The 23950-nt window shown below is 39.4% G+C and overlaps 1 protein-coding gene across 3 annotated transcripts in view; it reads left to right on the plus strand.

Moving 5' to 3' along the window:
- Positions 1-23950, plus strand: part of LOC120991955 (sialic acid-binding Ig-like lectin 12) — a 290291-nt gene that overhangs the window by 240242 nt on the left and 26099 nt on the right. For 2 of the 3 annotated variants that reach the window (XM_040420705.1, XM_040420723.1), the window contains 3 exons: positions 568-864; positions 2250-2279; positions 22106-22360. In XM_040420705.1, coding sequence (XP_040276639.1) covers positions 568-864; positions 2250-2279; positions 22106-22360 — 582 coding nt within the window. The remainder of the gene's footprint in view (positions 1-567; positions 865-2249; positions 2280-22105; positions 22361-23950) is intronic. The other variant, XM_040420715.1, reaches the window with a different exon arrangement.

A 23950-nucleotide genomic window follows, 5' to 3' on the forward strand; every position in this document is an offset into this window, starting at 1 on the left:
TATAACAGGACTAGAAGTTGGTCTGGAAGAGTGGCAGAGCTATGCTCTGGAACAGCATAACAAGCAGGGCAGGAAATGCTGACTTTCAGTGACTGGAGAGGGTGAGGTGCCGAGCCAGGTGCACACTGGCACACACCACAGAGAGTATTTTTGCTCCCCTACTCGGCTTGTATGACCTGGCGCCCTAGGTGCTCCTGCCTACCCTTCGTCCTGGCCCTGAATTGTGGTGTTATAGAAAACAATGGCTGCATCTGTGAGTCCTTGATTGCCAGGGATGGGAGTAGTAGTGACCCTGAGGAGATGATATTGTGTCACAATGTCTACCCCAGACCGTCGCACCCTGGGGTTCAGTGCAGTGGATAAAAACAGATAGCAGCACATTCAGCAACAGTTTGTAGGGTTGATGTACACAAAGGTCTTTAGCTTTTGTTGCATCTCCATCTTTATGCATCTTTATAACTTGTCTTCTGAAGTTTTCTGAAAGTTGTTTACATTGAGGCATACACTAAACTATGCAATATTCCTCCTCGCTTTTACTAATTTTGATATAACGTTTTATTTTTCTAGATCTCACACATAAACCTACCATCTCCTCTGCAAGGCTGGTGGATGGGGAGAAGGTGACTTGGACCTGTACAAGTCCTGGTATATGCCGAAATATAAAACCACAGATTACATGGGAAGGAACCATGACTGGTATAAAACAGAAGATATATGATGTCACCTCTGGAGATGGCAGCAGAACCTTCCATTCAGATATCACATTCACCCCAAGGAAGTCACACAACAATTCCACATTATTCTGTAGAGTGACCTTCAAATCAGGAGTGACCACAGTGGAGAAGAGGACGCTGAATGTTGAGTGTAAGTCAGACTCATCGTAATATCACATATTCCTTACTAATCTAACAAGAAGGGGATTTGAGACGGTGAATGACCAGCCCCTGATGAAAATGGAACCAGACCTGCTACTTTACATGACTTCTGAGACATCCATATATTAATATACAGTAGTATTACTTAGACTTTGTATTGGACGTTGTACAGTACAATGTATTAAAGAGGGTGGCCCATCTTGTGCATAGAGGGCATATTACTAGGATATACACCCAATGCCGGATAGGTGTGGACCCCAACTCCAAGACTCAATTCTATCCTTTGGTAGTCCAATTGAAAAAAGTTCTGATATGTGGCTCGAGATAAAAAATAAAATAAAAAACATTGGTGTGTGACAGATGATTTTGGTGGATGCAATCTGTCACCCGTCTGTTAAAAAAAGCACCAGAGGATATTTATCAAGTCCCTATCACGCTTTTTTGGTGTAAAAATGTTGCAAGCATGTAGCATTTGTGTATTTTTTGTGACTTCAAATGACGTTTTGCAACATTTGATGAGCTTCAACACTTTCAAAAATGGAGTCAAAAGTAGGTCAGGATTACAAATTAAAATACTTTTATATCGCATTTCTTGCAGAAAACTTGCATCTCCGCCCCAGGCAGTGGCAAAACTATTAATAAGACTGGAATGGCAACACAAAAGTGTATATTAAGGCTACATGCACACGACCATTGTGTGTTTTGCGGTCCGCAAACCGCGGATCCGCAAAACACAGATGGTGTCCTTGGGCATTCCGCAATTTGCGGAACGGCACAGACAGCCATTGATATAACTGCCTATTCGTGTCTGCAAAATGGACAAGAATAAGACAGGTTATATTTTTTTTGCGGGGCCACGGACTGGAGCAACGGATGCAGACAGCACACGGAGTGCTGTCCGCATCTTTTGCTGCCCAATTGAAGTGAATGGGTCCGCATCCGAGCCGCAAAAACTGCCGCTCGGATGCGGACCAAAACAACGGCCGTGTGCATCAGGCCTTATACAAATGTTTCCAGGAAGAATTATACAGGAAAATTGCAAAGCTAAGTGCTAAGAAAAAAAAAAATAGCACTTGTAAATAGTAAACTGCCCTACAGTAACAGCAGAGACATCGCTATGAGTAACCTCTGCATCTGATCAGGAGGCCTGTCCGCTGCTCCTCTGTTTCTGAGGGTAGAATACCTTTTCCACTGGTTAGTTTCTGGTGTGGAGAGCCCTTGTCTCTAGTGAAGCTGTTGCTCAGGACAAGAGATGTGCAACAATGTTACAGTCTGAGCGATCTGATCGTTCCACTGACTGTGCTGGATGCATTATAAATTATGTTCACAGGTGCCTTCATTACATTTTATTACACTTTGTCTGTTTTTCCACAGATTCTCCATCTATGAAGATCATCATTGAAGGTAAATGATTGCTGTCACATCTGTCTAGATAATTCCCAATACAGAAACATGGCCGCCTCACTGTATAATGTCCATTTATAATGGACAACCCCATAACCACTAAATAAATAATGCTGTCCCTTAGTAAGGTGTAACCCTGGCAGCAGGATCCTGGAGAACAGCTCAATATTCTCTCTACAGTCAGTTGTTTTATATTACCGGATCCGCGCCGCAGGAGCAACCAGGAATATCTCAGAGAGATGGAAGGCACATTCTCCCTGATGGGTAACACCTGGCCTCTTCCAAGTCTGTAACTAGACCTTCCTTCACCTTCTCACTGTGCTGCAATCAATCTAGGAAGCTGGAGCTACCTGTGTCTTCAGCGATAGCCTTCAGTCAAGAAGAGACATACCGTAAAAAAAAAAGTATCTGCAAAAACACCTTCATGCACTTACAGGATTCAAACTTGTAAAGCAGCATACAAAAATGATCCTTGCGGACTTACCTGACCCGGGGTTCATTCAGCATCAACTAGGGCAGAACACAATTAAAATTGAGAGGTACTTATACACCTCTCCACCCATCATCTTCACTCGTTAACCACTTCAACTTCTTATGTAATCTTAAGACAAATGTATAAAAACCTTCCATTCTTTCACCTGGTAGCCTTCATTCTCACTCTATACACTTCTAATTCTATTACTAGTCCTTTTATATCCTTAATTCACTAGTTTTCATTTATAAACCATGCGCAGTAGTATTGCAATGGTCACGTGACTTTTCTCGCCAATCATGATTGGGATATCTCGCACACCTAATGATGCACTTTTTCCTTAAATGAAATCATGTGACTACTTCAGCCAATCCATGACCAGAGCACTTCTGCTCGAAATACCCCACTTGAGACATCTCTTTGCTTACTACCACTCATCAGTTCTCTACTCATAGATTCCAATTCATCTTTATTACTATCTATTTCTCTAAAAGCCTCCTAGATACAGTATGGACTTATTTAGACTATTCGTCTTAGGATTCATGCCGCAAAACCTCTTAACATGACTTAATGTCCATCTCGATGGTTAAGAAAGGGCTAGAGACACATAGGGGGTCATTACGTTTTAAAAGATTTACAACAAAAATCTGAAAGGCCTTGTTTTTAAGGGAGTAGAGCTGGTAAAAAATAAATAGAGAGGTGGAGATCCTATTAAAAATATTAACAAAAAAGAAGTAGAGCGGATCTACAAGATTAACACGATGCAACCTATAGGTTTAATGTTTCTGATCTGCTCCTGAATCATTGTTTTCAGTTTCCTCACAGTTCTACCTTCCCCAACGTATACTCCTCCCATATGTGCTTGCAAGTTAAATTGCCTTTTATTTTAAGTTCTTTTTTTTGCTGGTATTAGAATTTTTTTTTTCAGTGTTGTTTATCCTTTTCATGTCTTGTGATTGATTCTTACAGGCTATACAAAAACTGCACAAAGTGGACTCGTCCCTAGACATATCCTCACTGATGTAGTTTAAGCTACTGTACACCTGCTTATTGTGAATGTTCGGATCTTTTTAAAAAATAAAAGGGGGGAGACTAGTCATAGACAAGCCTAGAACCACATAATTTTTCAAGATCCACCAGTTTTTTGGTTTTTTTATTAGTTGTATTTCTCCATGGTCTTCATTATACTGTAGATAAAAATATCTTCTGTAAACTATTAATGTCTTCCCTAAAATCTCTTCTGTTTGTGCAGTTTCTGAAAACTCTTTTAAATCGCCTCTTCAGGCAGGTAGTTACATCTATGAATCCGTTTCTATCTGTAAGTTTAAAAAAGGTTTCAAAAGTTTCATCTGACATTTTCCCCACATTTTATGTTCCACTCGTTAGTATGTATTATGAACGTCTCTAGACTCTCAGATGACCCTTTCATAGCAACAGTCAATCGTCTGTGTATATTTTCTATAGTTTTAAAATACATTCTGCCTTTTTTCAAGCTGGGGGGCTATAAAAAAAAACCTCCCCTAATAAGTCATAAATATATACTTGAAGTCTGGGAGTAGTAGTACTGCCTATACCAGAAATAATTATGAGCAAGACCAAAAATAATACATACCAGAATAAATTCCCTTTGTAGTTGCTTAAGTTCTCTATCTTTTTCAGTGAAAATCTAAGAGCCTCCCACCCTATGTAACACCCCAGAGTTGTGTTACTACATGCCTCTACCCCACTACTATCGTCTAAGAGCTTTTACACTGTCATCAGATGTGATTTTGCTCATGTCCTCCACAAATGTGCATATAAAACCTTGTTAAGCACAATTGTTGTTGTAATTTTCCAGGTTCACCAGCAGGTGGCAGCAATGCATTGGCCAGGTACAAGTCCTAGTGTACTGAATCTAGGCTGGAATGGATTATTCCAGCTTAGCTCCCCCTCTGTGGAGTTGTGGACTGTTCCCACATCCTGCATCATGGCTGGAAAAGTAAGTTAGAGTCAGTGTAGCCCACCCCCTGCTAGGGGTAGGGTGTGTGTAGGAGATCCCCTGCATAGGGAAGACAGCAAGGATCTTGTCTCGGCTGAGACCTGATCACATTCCCAGACTGAGCACCTGTAGCTTCAGCTGGATGAAAGAAAGCAGAAACTACAACCTCCAGAGTTCGAGGAAGAAAGCATCCCCTGAGAAAGTATCTGTGAGTAAGTCCAGAGACCTAGGAGAAGCCATACAGCAGAAGTACAGAAAAGTGCATTAGAGATTAGTTCCTGCCACAATTACAGAGCTACCAAGCAGAAGACTTATCCTGCAAGCTCACATTAAAGCAGAAGTATTTATTCCTGCCAATTATTGCTAAAACCTGCTGGGATCAGAGACCAAAGCTGTATACTGCTTGGATGAAAGTTATCTTCAGAAAAGAAACGTTTCAAACTTCATCTAAAGCTCTGAACGTCATTTCTGCTGCAAAATTCCTCTATTACCCTTACTATCACTACACTCAAATTTATTGCAAGTGAGCCAGGAGGAGCCCAGTCAAACCCAGGTAGGAGACACCGTTGACACAATTCTCACTACCCTACAGAGACGTTATAGGCCATTACACCACTCTGGCATTCCTAATCTGGGACGTGCGTTATAACACCTTAGAGGGGCCCTGGGATAGTACCCTGCGCACGCTGCAATTGGCTTCATGACAAATACAGAACATTAACAACCCGTATCCTGCCCACTGCATAAGTGGCGTCAGCGTACCCTGTTCCTGGTCACTGCACCTATATCCTTCGGAATAATTGTCTACGGAGATGTGACATCAACTGTTACTAGGAACATATCTAGAGAAAAGTCACGTTCTTGATGGTGAGGGAATCAGTCCCTGATATAATCCGTCTTCCCGGAGGATTCAAAGGATCTTAGTGCACTTTAGGCAAATAATAAATAACTTCACTAATAGGGCGTCTTATGTTCAAATTTTTATATTCTTTTTTATTTAACATCTCATCTTCATATCCTCTCATATTAACATCTGCAGTTCTGTCTTATAATCATCCAGAGGTGTTTTTTTGTTTATATATATGTTGCCATTTGACATTTGAAAAAAAGGAAGAAAATAATTTAAAATTATGGAAAAGATTCTTAGAAGATTACCTAGGCATATACAAACACGTTTTTCCAGCTCACCATATTTTTTCCGATGCACGTAACAGACCGGACCAGTCCTCACTTGAAACACGAAGAAAAAGAGAAGTTCCAGCATTCAGGATAAAAACCTAGATGTTTTCTTTATTCATAATGGTCACAATTCACATACATGGACAGCTTCTCCCTCCACCGCTAGGTTGACATGTTTCTGACTTGTTAGTCCTTACTTGTAACCTCATGTGTGAGCCAGCCACACAGCTGAAATAATCCCAGGATCTCAAACCAAGGCTGAAATTAACCCCTATGTGACCAGTGCACACATACTACATTTGTTTTACCCCTTGTGCAAAAGTAAATATCAAAAGTTGTTAAAACCACAAATTCATCTAAATATATATGTACTTGAATGGCTGCGATCCAATATAGCACTGGTTTAAACTTGCAAATCTGTGTATATATACATTATAAAACGCACTGTGTGAAACGGACCCTATCCACCCCGATCCCACATATGATGTTAACGTGGAACCGAAGTGGATATATATCCAAGCCCACTTGTGAACAAAAACAGTACTGCTGGATCTGCCTATTAAGAACTTTTTCTTTATAGCAAATACCACAAAGAAGTAAAACTGGCTATGTTAAATTTTCCACAACAAACTTAAATAAACATATGTATTAGGGCTGCAGCTAACAATTATTTGAATAATCGATTAGTTGTCCATAATTTCATCGAATAATCGATTAATTGGGGAAAAACACCAAAATGACAAAAAAAGGGGTTTATATGATTTTACTTGAAAAATTATGTTCAAAGGCCATATTAAAACAAATTGTGAATGGTACTGTTATGGGGGATCTGTGGATGGCACTGTTATGGGGGATCTGTGGATGGCACTGTTATGGGGGATCTGTGGATGGCACTGTTATGGAGGGGATCTGTGGATGGCACTGTTATGGGGAGGGGGATCTGTGGATGGCATTGTTATGGGGAGGGGGATCTGTGGAGGGCACTGTAATGGGGAGGGGGATCTGTGGATGGCACTGTTATGGGGAGGGGGATCTGTGGATGGCACTGTTATGGGGAGGGGGATCTGTGGATGGCACTGTTATGGGGAGGGGGGTCTGTGGATGACAATGTTTTGGGGAGGGGGACCTGTGGATGACTATGCTATGGGGGGATCTATGGATGACACTATATAGCATCTTATGCTATATGTGTCATCCACAGATCTCCCCTATAGCAGTGTCATCCACAGATCCCCCTCCCATAACAGTGCCATACACAGATCCCCCTCCCCATAACAGTGCCATCCACAGATCCCCCTCCCCATAATAGTGCCATCCACAGACCCCTCTCCCCATAACAGTGCACAGATCCCCCTCCCATAACAGTGCCATACACAGATCCCCCTCCCCATAACAGTGCCATACACAGATCCCCCTCCCCATAACAGCCCTGGCCCCGCCGCTCACAGAAGTATTCCTTAACCGCAGTAACTTTTACTTTAAAGGGACACTGTCAGGCCCAATAAGCATTTTTAGTTATATATATGCAGGCATAGGTCTTCTAATGTGTATTAAAAACATATAAGTATACCCCCTGTCCACCTTATAAATACAGTAAAATCATGTTTGATAACCTGATAGAATCGCTCTCCTTTGCGCACAAGGGGCGGCGTTTCAGCTGCACTTGTGCGCAGCCGCGCCCCAACCGCCGTTTTCAAGCACCGCCCAGCTCATCAATATTCACTTTGCTGGGCGGCTTCTGCTGTCCCCGACGCAGGCGTTTTTTCACACATATCTGCAGCAAGATATGTAGTGGCTGTGATCACAAAGCCGGCGCAGGCGCAGCTGAAGCCGCCTCAGCGATGTTTATGGGACGCAGGCGCAAAATTATTGTGGCCATTGGGAGTGCTTGGCAAGGTATCCCGCGCATGCCCAGAAGCTGCAAGTGAGGCCGATGCCCATAGCTTTCTATTGGGCATGTGCGGGATCTCAAAGCGTCGGGGACAGCGATTCTATCAGGTTATCAAACATGATTTTACTGTATTTATAAGGTGGACAGGGGGTATACTTATATGTTTTTAATACACATTAGAAGACCTATGCCTGCATATATATAGCTAAAAATGCTTATTGGGTCTGACAGTGTCCCTTTAAATCACCGCATCTTCTTTTACCTTACAATAAAGCTCCAGTAACAGGCAGAGCGGGCGGCGGTGTAACGTCACTTGCTCACGTGATGTGCCTGCTCCGCCACTTTATGAATGAAGCAGGCGGAGCAGGCGCATCACGTGAGTAAGTGACGTTACGCCCCCCGCCCGCTCTGCCTGTTACTGGAGCTTCATTGTAAGGTAATAAAGATGCAGTGATCTAAAGTTCAAGGACCCGCAGGCATAGCGCCTGACCGCCCGCTCCCGCCCTCATAGAAACGAATCAGACGATTATTCAATAACGGGATTCGTTGACATCGAATCGCGTTATCAAATATTATCGATAACGTTGATTAATCGTTGCAGCCCTAATATGTATTATTTAAGAATTATTTTATATAATAACTAATGTTGTTTATATATATATATTTTTTTTTTAGTCCCCAACTGCATGAAAGAAGGTAAAAAAACTAAAACAAAAAACCCTTTAAAAAAAAAAAAAAAAGCTGTCCTTGTATGTGAATTGTGATCATTATGAATTAAGAAAACATCTAGGTTTTTATCCTGAATGCTGGAACTTCTCTTTTTCTTCGTGTTTCAAATGAGGACTGGTCCGGTCTGTTCCGTGCATGGGAAAAGATATGGTGAGCTGGAAAGACGCATTTGTATATGCCTATAGAATTGGACTTTCCGTGTTACTCGCCGTTTGTTATACCTAGTTTATTGTCTGAATATTTTGGAAGACATACTGAGTTGGACTCCTCCCTCCATCGGCATCATGGCTTATGTTTCTATCTCTGACCGTGAAAATAGAGCGGACAGAGTTTTTTACTCACATGATCCTCAAATCATGGATCAGTTGGAGATGAAGTCCAAACTGCATGCACTTGAAAATTTGGCAATACAGGAGACGAAGTTGTGGTGGGATCGTGCAACCTTAACTAAATATATAGAAACATCCATCATTCCGAGAGGTCTCCGCATCAAAAAAATACCCACTACGATTTATTCTGACAAATTTGTCATAGACTGGAATAACATTCTATCAGATTCCTCATTAAAATTAATGGCCCTTATTGTTACTTATGAAAGTGAAAAACTGACAGAAATACAGCAAGATAAATCTGCAATCTCTAAAAAAAAATATGAGCATGTGCAAGAGTATAAAGAATTAGAAACTAAAATAGAAAAATCTATTAAAGATCTGGAACAAAATATAACTGATATAAAACAAACCAAGTTTAGAAGAGATGCATTTGATTACAATAATCATCAGATTTATGAATGGGATAGGCGTGAGAAATTCCCCTGTACTCTTAAATCTATCCTAAAGAATAAAGATAAGAAGAAACAAAAATGGGAGTCAAGAGAAGCACGACAAGTGAGTTTTAACTCAGATCCATTCCTGACATTTCAGAGCTAACCAGTGACTCACAGGAGTCTATACAAGATGGTGATTCGGAATCTCAAGAACGATTTAAAACCCCTGTAAGATCTTCATATTACAAAAGGCCAAAAAATAAATACAGATCTAAATGGGCTGATGTTTCAAAAAAGAAGAAGAGGGGGTAGGAAACATTGCAGGAAAAACGTATACAATGACCACGCGACAACAGAAAAAATAAAAAATAACCAACTGGATGAACACTCATATGATGGGATTAATTTATCACAAGCTACATTAACACAGGATCAATTAAGTGTTCTTTCGCTGGGACTTAATTTTGCACCTGAACGAGACTTTGATTTATTCTCGACCATTTTGAACATTAACAAATTTGTACGCAATTTGACCTTAAAAAGACATTTTTCTCATTTAGATGAGTGTAGTCAACTAGAAGAAAGCCATATTGAATGTGCAAATGTACAAATAAATAATGAATATGCTAGTTTATCCTTTCAGGAACAAATGGCATTGGTTAATCTAGTGGAGTTACAAAAAGAAAATGCGTGTTTACCCTCTCCAATAGTTAAACAAGAGTTTAAAATCACCAATATCCAGTTCTTTCCGATTAAATCTCGGACTGAGAGTATGGATATATTTCAAAAGTATTGGAAAGGGAACTTACTGTTATCCATGAGTCTAATGCCAATGTTTCTTGTAATTTCAGCAAAAGAGAAAAGGATGCATTAACCCCTTAGGGACACAGCCTTATTTCACCTTAAGGACCAGGCCATTTTTTGCAAATCTGACCAGTGTCACTTTAAGTGCTGATAACTTTAAAACACTTTGACTTATCCAGGCCGTTCTGAGACTGTTTTTTCGTCACATATTGTACTTCATGACACTGGTAAAATGAAGTCCAAAAATATTTTTTTTTTGCTTAAAAAAAATACCTAATTTATCAAATTTTTGTAAAAATTAGCAAATTTCAAAGTTTCAGTTTTTCTACTTCTGTAATACATAGTAATACCCCCCAAAATTGTTATGACTTTACATTTCCCATATGTCTACTTCATGTTTGAATTATTTTGGGAATGATATTTTATTTTTTGGGGATGTTACAAGGCTTAGAAGTTTAGAAGTAAATCTTGAAATTTTTCAGAAACTTACAAAAACCCCATTTTTAGGGACCACTACATGTCTGAAGTCACTTTGCGAGGCTTACATAATAGAAACCACCCAAAAATGACCCCATTCTATAAACTACAATACTCAAGGTATTCAAAACTGATTTTACAAACTTCGTTAACCCTTTAGGTGTTGAACAAGAGTTATTGGCAAATGGGGATGGAATTTGAGAATTTCATTTTTTTGCCTAATTTTCCATTTTAACCCATTTTTTCCACTAACAAAGCAAGGGTTAACAGACAAAAAAGACTGTATCTTTATTGCCCTGACTCTGCCGTTTACAGAAACACCCCATATGTGGCTTTAAACTACTGTACGGCCACTCAGCGGGGCGTAGAGTGAAAGGTGCGCCGTTTGGTTTTTGGAAGGCAGATTTTGCTGGACTGTTTTTTTTTACACCATGTCCCATTTGAAGCCCCCCTGATGCACCCCTAGAGTAGAAACTCCATAAAAGTGACCCCATATAAGAAACTACACCCCTCAAGGTATTCAAAACTGATTTTACAAACTTTGTTAACCCTTTAGGTGTTGCACAAGATTTAATGGAAAATAGAGATACAATTTCAAAATTTCACTTTTTTGGCAGATTTTCCATTTTAATATTTTTTTTCCAGTTACAAAGCAAGGGTTAACAGCCAAACAAAACTCATTATTTATGGCCCTGATTCTGTAGTTTACAGAAACACCTCATATGTGGTCGTAAACTGCTGTACGGGCACACGGCAGGGCGCAGAAGGAAAGGAATGCCATACGGTTTTTGGAAGGCAGATTTTGCTGGACTGTTTTTTTTGACACCATGTCCCATTTGAAGCCCCCCTGATGCACCCCTAGAGTAGAAACTCCATAAAAAAGTGACCCCATTTTAGAAACTACGGGATAGGGTGGCAGTTTTGTTGTTACTATTTTAGGGTACATATGATTTTTGGTTGCTCTATATTACACTTTTTGTGAGGCAAGGTAACAAGAAATAGCCCTTTTGGCACGTTTTTTTATTTTTATTTACAACATTCATCTGACAGGTTAGATCATGTGGTATTTTTATAGAGCAAGTTGTCACGTACGCGGCGATACCTAATATGTTTACAATTTTTACACAAGTTTTACACAATGATTTCATTTTTGAAACAAAAAAAATCATGTTTTAGTGTCTCCATAGTTTGAGAGCCATAGTTTTTTCAGTTTTTGGGTGATTATCTTAGGTAGGTTCTCATTTTTTGTGGGATGAGATGACGGTTTTATTGGCACTATTTTGGGGTGCATATGACTTTTTGATCGCTTGCTATTACACTTTTTGTGACGCAAGATGACAAAAAATGGCTTTTTTTACACCGTTTTTATTTTTATTTTTACGGTGGTCACCTGAGGGGTTAGGTCATGTGATATTTTTATAGAGCCAGTCGATACGGATGCGGCGATACCTAATATGTATACTTTTTTTTATTTATTTAAGTTTTACACAATGATTTCATTTTTGAAACCAAAAAAATCATGTTTTAGTGTTTCCATAGTCTAAGAGCCATAGTTTTTTAAGTTTTTGGGCGATTATCTTGGGTAGTGTATGATTTTTGCGGGATGAGATGACGGTTTGATTGGTACTATTTTGGTGTACATGCGACTTTTTTGATCACTTTTATTACCTTTATTGGGAAGTAAGGTGGGCAAAATTTAAATTTCCTCATAGTTTTTATTTTTTTATTTTTATGGCGTTCTCCGTGTGGGGAAAGTAACATGACCGTTTTATAGATGAGGTCGTTACGGACGCGGTGATACTTAATATGTGTAGTGTATTTTATTTTTTTAATTTTTATTCAGTGATAAATGTGTTTTTTTTTTTACTTTACTTTTTTCACTTTTTCTTTACATTTTTTTGACCCAGACCCACTTGGTTCTTGAAGATCCAGTGGGTCTTACGTCTGTATAATACAGTACAGTACAATATATAGGGTACTGCACTGTATTTTACTTACACTTTGTCTGAACAGATCTATGCCTTTAGCACAGATCTGTTCAGCACCATGGACAGCAGGATGCCTGAGAAGGCGTCCTGTTGCCATGGGAACCTTCCCCGTCTGCTCAGTTGTAGCCACAACTTCGCAGACGGGGAAGGGTAAGGAGGGGGGCTGTCTGGGGGCTGTCTGGGGGCTCTCTCCCTCTCCCATCTGGGGCTACACAGCAGCCCCCCGATGGGAGAGGGAGGGAGCTCCCTGAGCTGTTAACCTTTTCCATACAGCGGTCCGTACGGACCGCTGTATGGAAAGGGTTAAACGGCTGACATTGCATCACAGATGTCAGCCGTTTATACCAGGGTGTCAGCAATGTGCTGACACTCTGGTATAGCCACTGGCCACCAACGATTATTCCAAGGGAGGCAGGCGGGGGATCGCGATCCCGCCTGCCGCACCGCCCGCACCGCCCACAACCCCCCCCCCCTGCACCTCCCACCGGGATAAAATCATTCAGGGGTGCAGGGGGGAGAGATAAATATATATTTTAGGAATACTAAAGTTTCTGAATCAGAAACTGCAGAAAGCGCAGCAAACCGCAGGTCTGAATTGACCTGTGGTTTGCTGCGATCGCCGACATGGGGGGACCCCCCCCGCGCATTTAGCCTAGGTGCCTGCTCAATGATTTGAGCAGGCACCTTGTTCCGATCACCGCTGGCCGGGCGGCAGTGATCGGAACAACACATGACGTACCGATACGTCATGTGTCCTTAAAAGGTTAAAACAATTAGGAGCACGCACTGATATCACCTTTAAAATGGCCGATAAAGGCCAACAAATGATGGAGATGTTGTCAGATACCTCAACGTACATTAGATTACAAAGTGATCCATTAGAGGTATATCAAAAAGAATTTATTACCATTCTGGAAAAAAGAAAATATTATGGGCTTATAAGCCAACGGGAATTTGAATATCTGTACGTTGAGAGACCAACAACTCCCATCATTCACACGCTTCCAAAAGTACACAAAAAGATCCACCCACCCCCTCTCAGACCTATTGTGTATTAGATTGGGTCAATGTTTGAGAGGATGGGAGAATGGGTGTATGCAAACATACAATCTCTAGTGAAGCGGTTACCAGGGTATCTGAAAGACTTTTCAGATGTACTCAGAGCTTTCTATGATAAGACATGGGCTGTAAATTATAAATGGTTAACGTTAGATGTTGTTTTGTTATATCCATCAATACCACATCATGTAGCATTGGAAGCTTTGCAGTATGATCTTTATAGTTACAGTAATTACACAGAAAGGTTTATTGATTTCATTGTTGAAATAACATCTTTTCTATTGAGACATAATTATTTCTATTTTGATTGTAAGTTTTATCTGCAGATTAGCGGAGTGTCTATGGGGGCCAAATGTTCCCCATCACTTGCTAATCTAACGATGGCCTACTGGGAGGAGAGGTACATTTACTCTACAGATAGCCAGTTTTCTGGGGACATCGTCTGAGTGATATGGCAGATAGATTGATGATTTGCTCCTCATTTGGGGGGGCGATGTGTCTGCCATACCAGACTTTGTTGAATACGTAAATGGTAATCCATTTTTGTTAAAATTCACTCACTATAGCCATTCCTCCATGGCTTACATCTGCGCATGCGCCGATGAACAAGCACAGTCGGGCCGGGGCTTTGCAGTTTACCGTGCGTTATCGCGTTCATCGGCGCATGTGTAGGATTACGGACGGGAGTAGGGAGGTTAGAGCATAGACTAAGGGCGGGCAGATGCGGCGGAGGGGGAGTGGCTTCGTATGAAAATTACCCAGGGGCCTGGGCACCGGCCTTTGTAACGCCGCCCCTGGGCACCTTCACAGCTTCATTTGCATACGGATTAAAAGTGTTTTTCTGCACAACGATGCTAGCAAGGAACTAACGATAAGCACAGTTTTAATAGGGGGGATGCCGTGGACATAACACTGTTATTAGGTTAATAGGGTGAATCTGCGTGAAAGTCTCCCTTTAATAATAATAATAATGTACACACCAGTGGGATTATAGTGAATACGATAGAATTAGGGTTATTCCCTTTACGAGAAAAGGAGAGAAAATGAAAGAAAAAGAACATTTAAAGTTTTTTTTTTTTTTTTTCTTCTTCTTTCATGCAGTTGGGGACTAAAAATAAAAATAAAAAATATAAACAACATTAATTATGATATAAAATAAATCTTAAATAATACATATGTTTATTTAAGTTTGTTGTGGAAAATTTAACATAGTCAGTTTTACTTCTTTGTGGTATTTGCTATAAAGAAAAAGTTCTTAATAGGCAGATCCAGCAGTACTGTTTTTGTTCACAAGTGGGCTTGGATATATATCCACTTCGGTTCCACATTAACATCATATGTGGGATCGATGTGGATGGGGTCCGTTTCACACAGTGCGTTTTATAATGTATATACACACATATTTGAAAGTTTAAACCAGTGCTATATTGGATCGCAGCCATTCAAGTACTCACATATATTTATATGAATTTGTGGTTTTAACGACTTTTGATATTTACTTTTGCACAAGGGGTAAAACAAATGTAGTATGTGTGCACTGGTCACATAGGGGTTAATTTCAGCCTTGGTTTGAGATCCTGGGATTATTTCAGCTGTGTGGCTGGATCACACATGAGGTTACAAGTAAGGACTAACAAGTCAGAAACATGTCAACCTAGCGGTGGAGGGAGAAGCTGTCCATGTATGTGAATTGTGACCATTATGAATAAAGAAAACATCTAGGTTTCTTCGAGTTAGAAGATTAAGTGTTTATATGGAGAGGGCCATCTTAGGGTGTACAGAAGTTCATTATACATATTAACAAAAACAAGTGGAACATAACATTTGGGGAAAATATCATCTAGAATTTAGGGAATTTTTTGGACCTAGAAATTTTTGTGGAGGGGAAGAAATTAAAAATTAAAGCCTTTTTTGAAACTTAGAGATAGAAATGGATTCATAGATGTAACTTCCTGCCCGAAGAGGTGATTTAAAAGAGTTTTCAGAAACTGCACAAACAGAAGGGAACAAAGTAATATTTTATGGAAGAGAATTTTATGATAAGGGGTATAACATCGAAGATTTAAAGGTGTTGTCCAATTTTTTTTACAATTGATGACGTATCCTCAGGATAAATCATCAATATCAGATCAGTGGGAGTACCAGATGTCAGACCCCCGCCAATCTGATATTAATGACCTATCCTGAGGCATCCCCATTCACTTCTATGGGACGGCTCCTTCCTTTGCACTTAAACAGACAGAGCTGTCCCACAGAAGTGAATGGGGACACCATACTTACACTGCTCACCACTGCAATTGCTGCGGTCAGCAGGTAAGCAAAAAAGGCAGTGCTGCTTTCTCTTCAAACAGCTGATTGACAGGGGTGCCGGGTGTCGGACCATCGCCAATCTGATATTGATGACCTATCCTGAGGATAGGTCATCAATAGTAAAAAGCAGACAACCGCTTTAATAAAATGGAGAGAAGAAGTTGAAAAAGAAGTAAAGATGGATTAATACAGAAAAAAAAGAGAGGAAAATAATTTTAAATATAAGTTCATAACCCAGTATAGTGAAGACCATGGACAAATAAAACAAATAAAAACTGGAGGGTCTTGAAAAGTGATGCGGTTCTCAGCTTGTCTATGTCTATTCTCCCCTCTTTTATTTTAAAAAAAGTTCCTAACATGCGCAATAAGCCGGTATACAGTAACTTAAACTGCAGCAGTGAGAATATGTCTAGATACCAGTTCACTTGGTGCAGTTTCTATTACCTGTGAGAATCGATCACAAGACAAGAAAAGGATGAAGAAAACTGAAAAAGATATTTTCAAATACCAGGAAATAAAGGGCAATTTAACTTCCGAGCAAATGCGAGGAGTATACGTTCTGGAAAGTAGAACTATGAGGAAACTAAAAACAAGGATTCAGGAGCAGATCAGAAGCATTAAGAAAGGGCTGGAGACACATAGGGGTCAATACGTTTTAAAAGATGTCACAACAAAAATCTGAAAGGCCTTGTTTTTATGGGAGTAGAGCTAGTAAAAAATAAACAGAGAGGTGGAGATCCTATTAAAAATATCAACATTAAAGAAGTAGAGCGGATCTACAACATTGACACAACATCGAGATGGACATTAAATCATGTTGCATAGAATGATCCTCCTGGAGAATAGAATAAATCCTAAGGAGGAAAGTCTAAATATGTCCATAGGTAGGAGGCTTTTAGAGAAATAGATAGTAATAAAGACGAATGAGTTTCTATTAGTAGAGAACTGATGATTGGCTTCTGATTATTATTATTTTTTTAATTAAGCAAAAGAAATATTGATAATAAAATTAAATTAGCAGAGAGATCAATGTCCCTAGTGGAGTATTTTGAGCAGAAGCGCTCTAGTCATGGATTGGCTGGAGTAGTCACATGACTTCATTGAAGGGAAAAGTGCATCATAGGGTGTGCAAGAAATCCCCCCCATGATTGGCCAGAAAAGTCATGTGACTGTTGCAATAAGAGAATTAGAAGTGTATAGAGTGAGAATGAAGACTACCAGGTGAAAGAATGGAAGATTTTATACATTTGTGCATGTCTTAAGATTACATAAGAAGTTGAAGTGGTTAACGAGTGGAGATGATGGGTGGAGAGGTGTATAATTACCTCTCAATTTTAATTGTGTTTAGGTTCTGCTCCAGATGACGCTGAATGAACCCCGGGTCAGATAAGTCCGCAATGATCATTTTTGTATTCTGCTTTACAATTTTTAATCCTGGAAGTGCATGAAGGAGTTTTTGCAGATACTTGTGTTTTACGTTATGTCACGATACGGTGTTTGACTGAAGGATATCGCTGAAGACACGGACATACGGTAGGTAGCTCCAGCTTCCATAATTGATTGCAGCACTGTAGCGGTGGAGGTGAAGGACGGTCTGGTTACAGGCTTGGAAGAGACCAGGTGTTATCCTCCAGGGAGAATGTGCTTTCCATTTCTCTGAGATATTTCTGGTTGCTACAGTGGGACAACCCTAGTAGGAGCTGTTATCAAGGACGTCTTGGTGGTAAGAGGACTTTAAAGAAGTGGACATAATGGGGGGGGGACTTCGCCATGAGGGGCACGTTTGAAGTCTTTTTTGCTGATTTCATGCTGGGGTAATTTGTTCCAAGTATCAAAAGTCAAACTATGTTAAAAATCAACTTTTTAACTCCTTCCTTTCTGTTTCTTTCTTTTTATTTTTTACTCCCTACCTTATACCCTGGCTTTGTCTATTGAAGGACAATTGTACTTTCTAATGGCATCATTTATTATTTCACATCATGTAATGGGAGGCTGGAAAAAATTGTAAATGGGATGGAATTGGAAACAAAAATTTGTGTTCCCTTTGCAGTAAAGCTGACCTGTTAACCTCATTCTGTTGGTCAGTAGAAGACTTTGTGGCGGCTTGCTCCATTTATGTTCAAAATGGGGGTTCACATTTAAAACCTAATAGACTATTGCATCCTATACCAGTTCCAGATTTCACATGGACTAACAGAGCTATGGGCTTTATAACTGATGTACTAAATTCATCCAAGAGTGATATCATATAGGTGGTAGTAGACGGCATTGCTAGAGTGGCACATATAGTTACTCTTCCTAGTCTCTCCTCAGCAGTCCAATCATTCACTCTGAACTCCTGGCGCTGAACTCCTTCTTCTGTTCATGACATGAAAACACTGCAGCCATCACTGGGGAGAGCTAAGGGTGAGCACAGGGAAAAAAGACCTTTACAGCTTCTATTGCAGTCAATGGTAACTGTATAAATACCTATGTACTGAGCTCCACTTAGCGGTAGCTTTAGGTAGATGGTTTCATAATAACTATTTTAATTAAATTTTTTGCTTAATATTTCTTTTGCTTAATTAAACAAAAATCAGCTTTGTCATGACGCTCTATGCGATCTGTGCACACCCCTGACTAGCCCCCTAATCCTTGATGCATAACTGTTACGAGACATATTAACCCTGTGTATTACAAATTAGTGTTGAGCGTGAATATTTGAATTACGAATATTTATCGCGAATATCGCAAATTTGAGACTTCGCAAATATTTTGAATATAGTGCTGAATATTCGTTATATCGAATATTCGTCATTTTTTCCCATCTGAAAACATGATTCCTCCCTGCTTCTTGCTTGCGGGCCAATGAGCCATTGGCCCACAAGCAACTTAAGCAGGAAGGAATCATGACTTAAGATGGAAAAAAATGACGACTATTCTAAAAAACTAATATATATCTATATATTCGTTTTTGACCCACTTCGCATTATGTGATTTTTATATTGCAGATTTTTCGGAACCACGAAAATAATCTTACACGATATTACATTGCAGAATTAATCTCGAATACGAATATTCGCGAATATATGACGAATATTCTACCACATATTCGCAAAATATTGCAAATTCGAATATTGCCCTTGCCGCTGATCACTATTACAAATTCCATATTAATACAATTTTGCGGATGCAAAATTTGTTCCATTATTTTCCCTGTACTGTGACATCACTGTGTTTATTATCTCTGTACTGTGACATCATTGTGTTTATTATCTCTGTACTGTGACATCACTGTGTTTATTATCCCTGTACTGTGACATCACTGTGTTTATTATCTCTGTACTGTGACATCACTGTGTTTATTATCCCTGTACTGTGACATCACTGTGTTTATTATCTCTGTACTGTGACATCTCTGTGTTTATTATCCCTGTACTGTGACATCACTGTGTTTATTATCCTGTACTGTGACATCACTGTGTTTATTATCCCTGTACTGTGACATCACTGTGTTTATTATCCCTGTACTGTGACATCACTGTGTTTATTATCTATGTTCTGTGACATCACTGTGTTTATTATCTCTGTACTATGACATCACTGTGTTTATTATCTCTGTACTGTGACATCGCTGTGTTTATTATCCCTGTACTGTGACATCACTGTGTTTATTATCCCTGTACTGTGACATCACTGTGTTTATTATCCCTGTACTGTGACATCACTGTGTTTATTATCCCTGTACTGTGACATCACTGTGTTTATTATCCCTGTACTGTGACATCACTGTTTTTTATTATCTCTGTACTGTGACATCACTGTGTTTATTACCCCTGTACTATGACATCACTGTGTTTATTATCCCTGCACTGTGACATCACTGTGTTTATTATCCCTGTAATGTGACATCACTGTTTTTATTATCTCTGTACTGTGACATCACTGTGTTTATTATCCCTGTAATGTGACATCACTGTTTTTATTATCTCTGTACTGTGACATCACTGTGTTTATTACCCCTGTACTATGACATCACTGTGTTTATTATCCCTGCACTGTGACATCACTGTGTTTATTATCCCTGTAATGTGACATCACTGTTTTTATTATCTCTGTACTGTGACATCACTGTGTTTATTATCTCTGTGCTGTGACATCACTGTGTGCATTATCTCTGTACTGTGACATCACTGTGTTTATTATCCCTGTACTGTGACATCACTGTGTTTATTATCCCTGTACTGTGACATCACTGTGTTTATTATCTCTGTACTGTGACATCACTGTGTTTATTATCTCTGTACTGTGACATCACTATGTTTATTATCTCTGTGCTGTGACATCACTGTGTTTAATATCTCTGTACTGTGACATCCCTGTGTTTATTACCCCTGTACTATGACATCACTGTGTTTATTATCTCTGTACTATAACATCACTGTGTTCATTATCTCTATACTATGACATCACTGTGTTCATTATCTCTGTACTGTGACATCACTGTGTTTATTATCCCTGTATTGTGACATCACTGTGTTTATTATCCCCGTACTGTGACATCGCTGTGTTTATTTTCTCTGTACTGTGACATCACTGTGTTTATTATCTCTGTACTGTGACATCACTGTGTTTATTATCCCTGTACTGTGACATCACTGGTTTTATTATCTCTGTACTGTGACATCACTGTGTTTATTATCCCTGTACGGTTTGCTGTGTTTATTATCCCTGTACTGTGACATCACTGTGTTTATTATCTCTGTACTGTGACATCACTGTGTTTAATATCTCTGTACTGTGACATCACTGTGTTCATTATCTCTGTACTGTGACATCACTGTGTTTATTATCCCTGTACTGTGACATCACTGTGTTTATTATCTCTGTACTCTGACATCACTGTGTTTATTATCTCTGTACTGTGACATCACTGTGTTTATTATCTCTGTACTGTGACTTCACTGTGTTCATTATCTCTGTACTGTGACATCACTGTGTTTATTATCCCTGTACTGTGACATCACTGTGTTTATTATCCCTGTACTGTGACATCACTGTGTTTATTATCTCTGTACTGTGACATCACTGTGTTTATTATCTCTGTACTCTGACATCACTGTGTTTATTAGCTCTGTGCTGTGACATCACTGTGTTTATTATCCCTGTGCTGTGACATCACTGTGTTTATTATCTGTGTACTGTGACATCACTGTGTTTATTATCTATGTACTGGGGCATCGTTGTTTATTATCTCTGTACTGTGACATCACTGTGTGTATTATCTCTGTACTGTGACATCACTGTGTTTATTATCCCTGTACTGTGACATCACTGTGTTTATTATCCCTGTACTGTGACATCACTGTGTTTATTATCTCTGTACTGTGACATCACTGTGTGTATTATCTCTGTACTGTGACATCACTGTGTTTATTATCTATGTACTGTGACTTCACTGTTTATTATCCCTGTGCTGTGACATCACTGTGTTTATTATCCCTGTGCTGTGACATCACTGTGTTTATTATCTCTGTACTGTGACATCACTGTGTTTATTATCCCTGTACTGTGACATCACTGTGTTTATTATCTATGTACTGTGACTTCACTGTTTATTATCCCTGTGCTGTGACATCACTGTGTTTATTATCCCTGTGCTGTGACATCACTGTGTTTATTATGTCTGTGCTGTGACATCACTGTGTTTATTATCTATGTACTGGGGCATCGTTGTTTATTATCTCTGTACTGTGACATCACTGTGTTCATTATGTCTGTGCTGTGACATCACTGTGTTTATTATCTCTGTACTCTGACATCACTGTGTTTATTATCCCTGTACTGTGACATCACTGTGTTTATTATCCCTGTACTGTGACATCACTGTGTTTATTATCCCTGTACTGTGACATCACTATGTTTATTATCTCTGTACTGTGACATCACTGTGTTTATTATCTCTGTACTGTGACATCACTGTATTTATTATCCCTCTTAACAACTGTTGCTATGGGGCTCCATGGTTACTTGCTGTGCACCTTCTGGGGATTTTATTTCAGGTAAAAATGTTCTTTAAATCTGAAAATATAGATTAGTAGGGCATATCTCTTAATGGTGCAATACTTTTTAAGATAGATAGATATGAGATAGATATATAATTCCATCTATGATTTCATACCTCGCTCTCTTAGGTGCTGATACTGATGATGTCACCGCTGTGAATGTGACAGACGGGGATTCTATAACTATGAAGTGCATTGTAGACAGTAACCCGGAGGCTTCCATTACTTGGTATAAAGAAGACATTGAGGTCCAGCCGACTATAAGTGACCGGACTGTCACCCTTACACTCAGCAACATTACCCTGAGTGATGCTGGGAGATATCGATGTTCTGCAGAGAATGAACATGGGGCCGCACACAGGACGGTAGAAATCATATATCACAGTAAGTATAAAGCATTTGTATTGCATATGATGAACCATTTGTTCTCTTTATAGATTCAGAAATAGAAAAACTTAGTTTGCCATTTAAATGTTCATTTTAAGCTGTGTATTAACCTTGTGATCTAGGCCTCTTTTATTTGTCTGAATAGTAGCTCTGTTAAAGAAATATATGGTGTTTTTGGACAACCATGAGGGGTTTGGGTGTTTCATCTGTAATGAAAACTACAAATCAATTTGGACTTAAATGCTATGTACAATTGGTCACTATTACAAATGTTGAGATACTTTCTCTGTACAACCTTGAGATTCTCTAGCAGCAGGCTCTGTGTTGTTACTGTTTGCCGTCAGGCAGCTCAGCTCATGGCTCCTTATCTCTGTTCTCTGACCTCCTAAATACTCATTATAGCTCAGTTCTTATCTTACTGATAAGATTGTGGCTTAAATAAGTGTTTATGAGTAGAGTTGAGCGAACCTGAACTGTAAAGTTCAGGTTCGTACCGAACTTTATGTTTTTTGGTACACAGACCCGAACCCGGACTTTTTCACTGAATTTTAACTTCAAGCATCCCCATCACCATGGTAACTCCTCTGTTTTAGAATATACCATCGCTGAAAAAGCGAATAGTATTATTTTCAGTTATAACCATGTTATAACGGAAAATAATAAAGTGAAGTTCGAGTCCTTATTGACTTTAAAGGGGTCCGGGTTCGGTGTCAAGTTCAGGTCAAGTTCGGGTCCCGAACACGGCAAACCCGAACATCCAGGTGTCCGCTCAACTCTATTTATGATTTGAACTGCTTAATTATACACGGTAGCAAAATTGTGGAGGGTGGGGGCTATTGTGCAGCATCTTCAGTAAAATCTATGTTGCTGATGCAGTTTGGAAAAAGCCTGTAAAACATTTAAGAACTGTAGAAACTTGTAGTTCATACATTAACTGACCATCTCTTCCTGGGGGAAGGAGCTGTGCGAAAAGTACGTTGCATTGCAGTCATCTCCCAAGGTCTCTGGTCAGTATTCATAAAATATGTTGGCCTATTGGCAACAATTGATGGTGGGTTCATGTGACTCTGATACTGGTTCTGCCTATTGGTTCTAGTCCCTATTGTATAGGATTGGATGCCAACTAGCACCATAACATATATATGTTATATGTACTATGCACTTTATTTGACCTTGGAAATTTGATGTCTAGCTGATGTGTTGTTCCATATGCTGCTTATATGTTTTTTTTATTGTAAGTAATTGAATCATGTCTAAATAAAGATGACATTACATGTGATGTGTAGTTTTACTATTGGGGTACATATAGAGTTATAGGTACTATTGGGGTACATATTGGGGTACATCTTTCAGTACACTAACTAAATATGTCCCTATACTGTCCCAGATTGCAGGGTTGTATCTATAATTGCATTCTGCCAGACACATAGAAGAAACGTGCTATCAGATCCCAATCTAAGGCAGAGAATTAAAGGGGCTGTCCGAGTTATGAAAAAAAATAATATAGCACTGAAAATCTGATATATAACTGAGCTAAGCAAGTTCTATGCAAAAAATATATTTTTTTTTTCCTCATTTCCCTGGTTC

The sequence above is a fragment of the Bufo bufo genome, chromosome 1, assembly GCF_905171765.1.
Source record: "Bufo bufo chromosome 1, aBufBuf1.1, whole genome shotgun sequence".
NCBI lineage: Eukaryota > Metazoa > Chordata > Amphibia > Anura > Bufonidae > Bufo > Bufo bufo.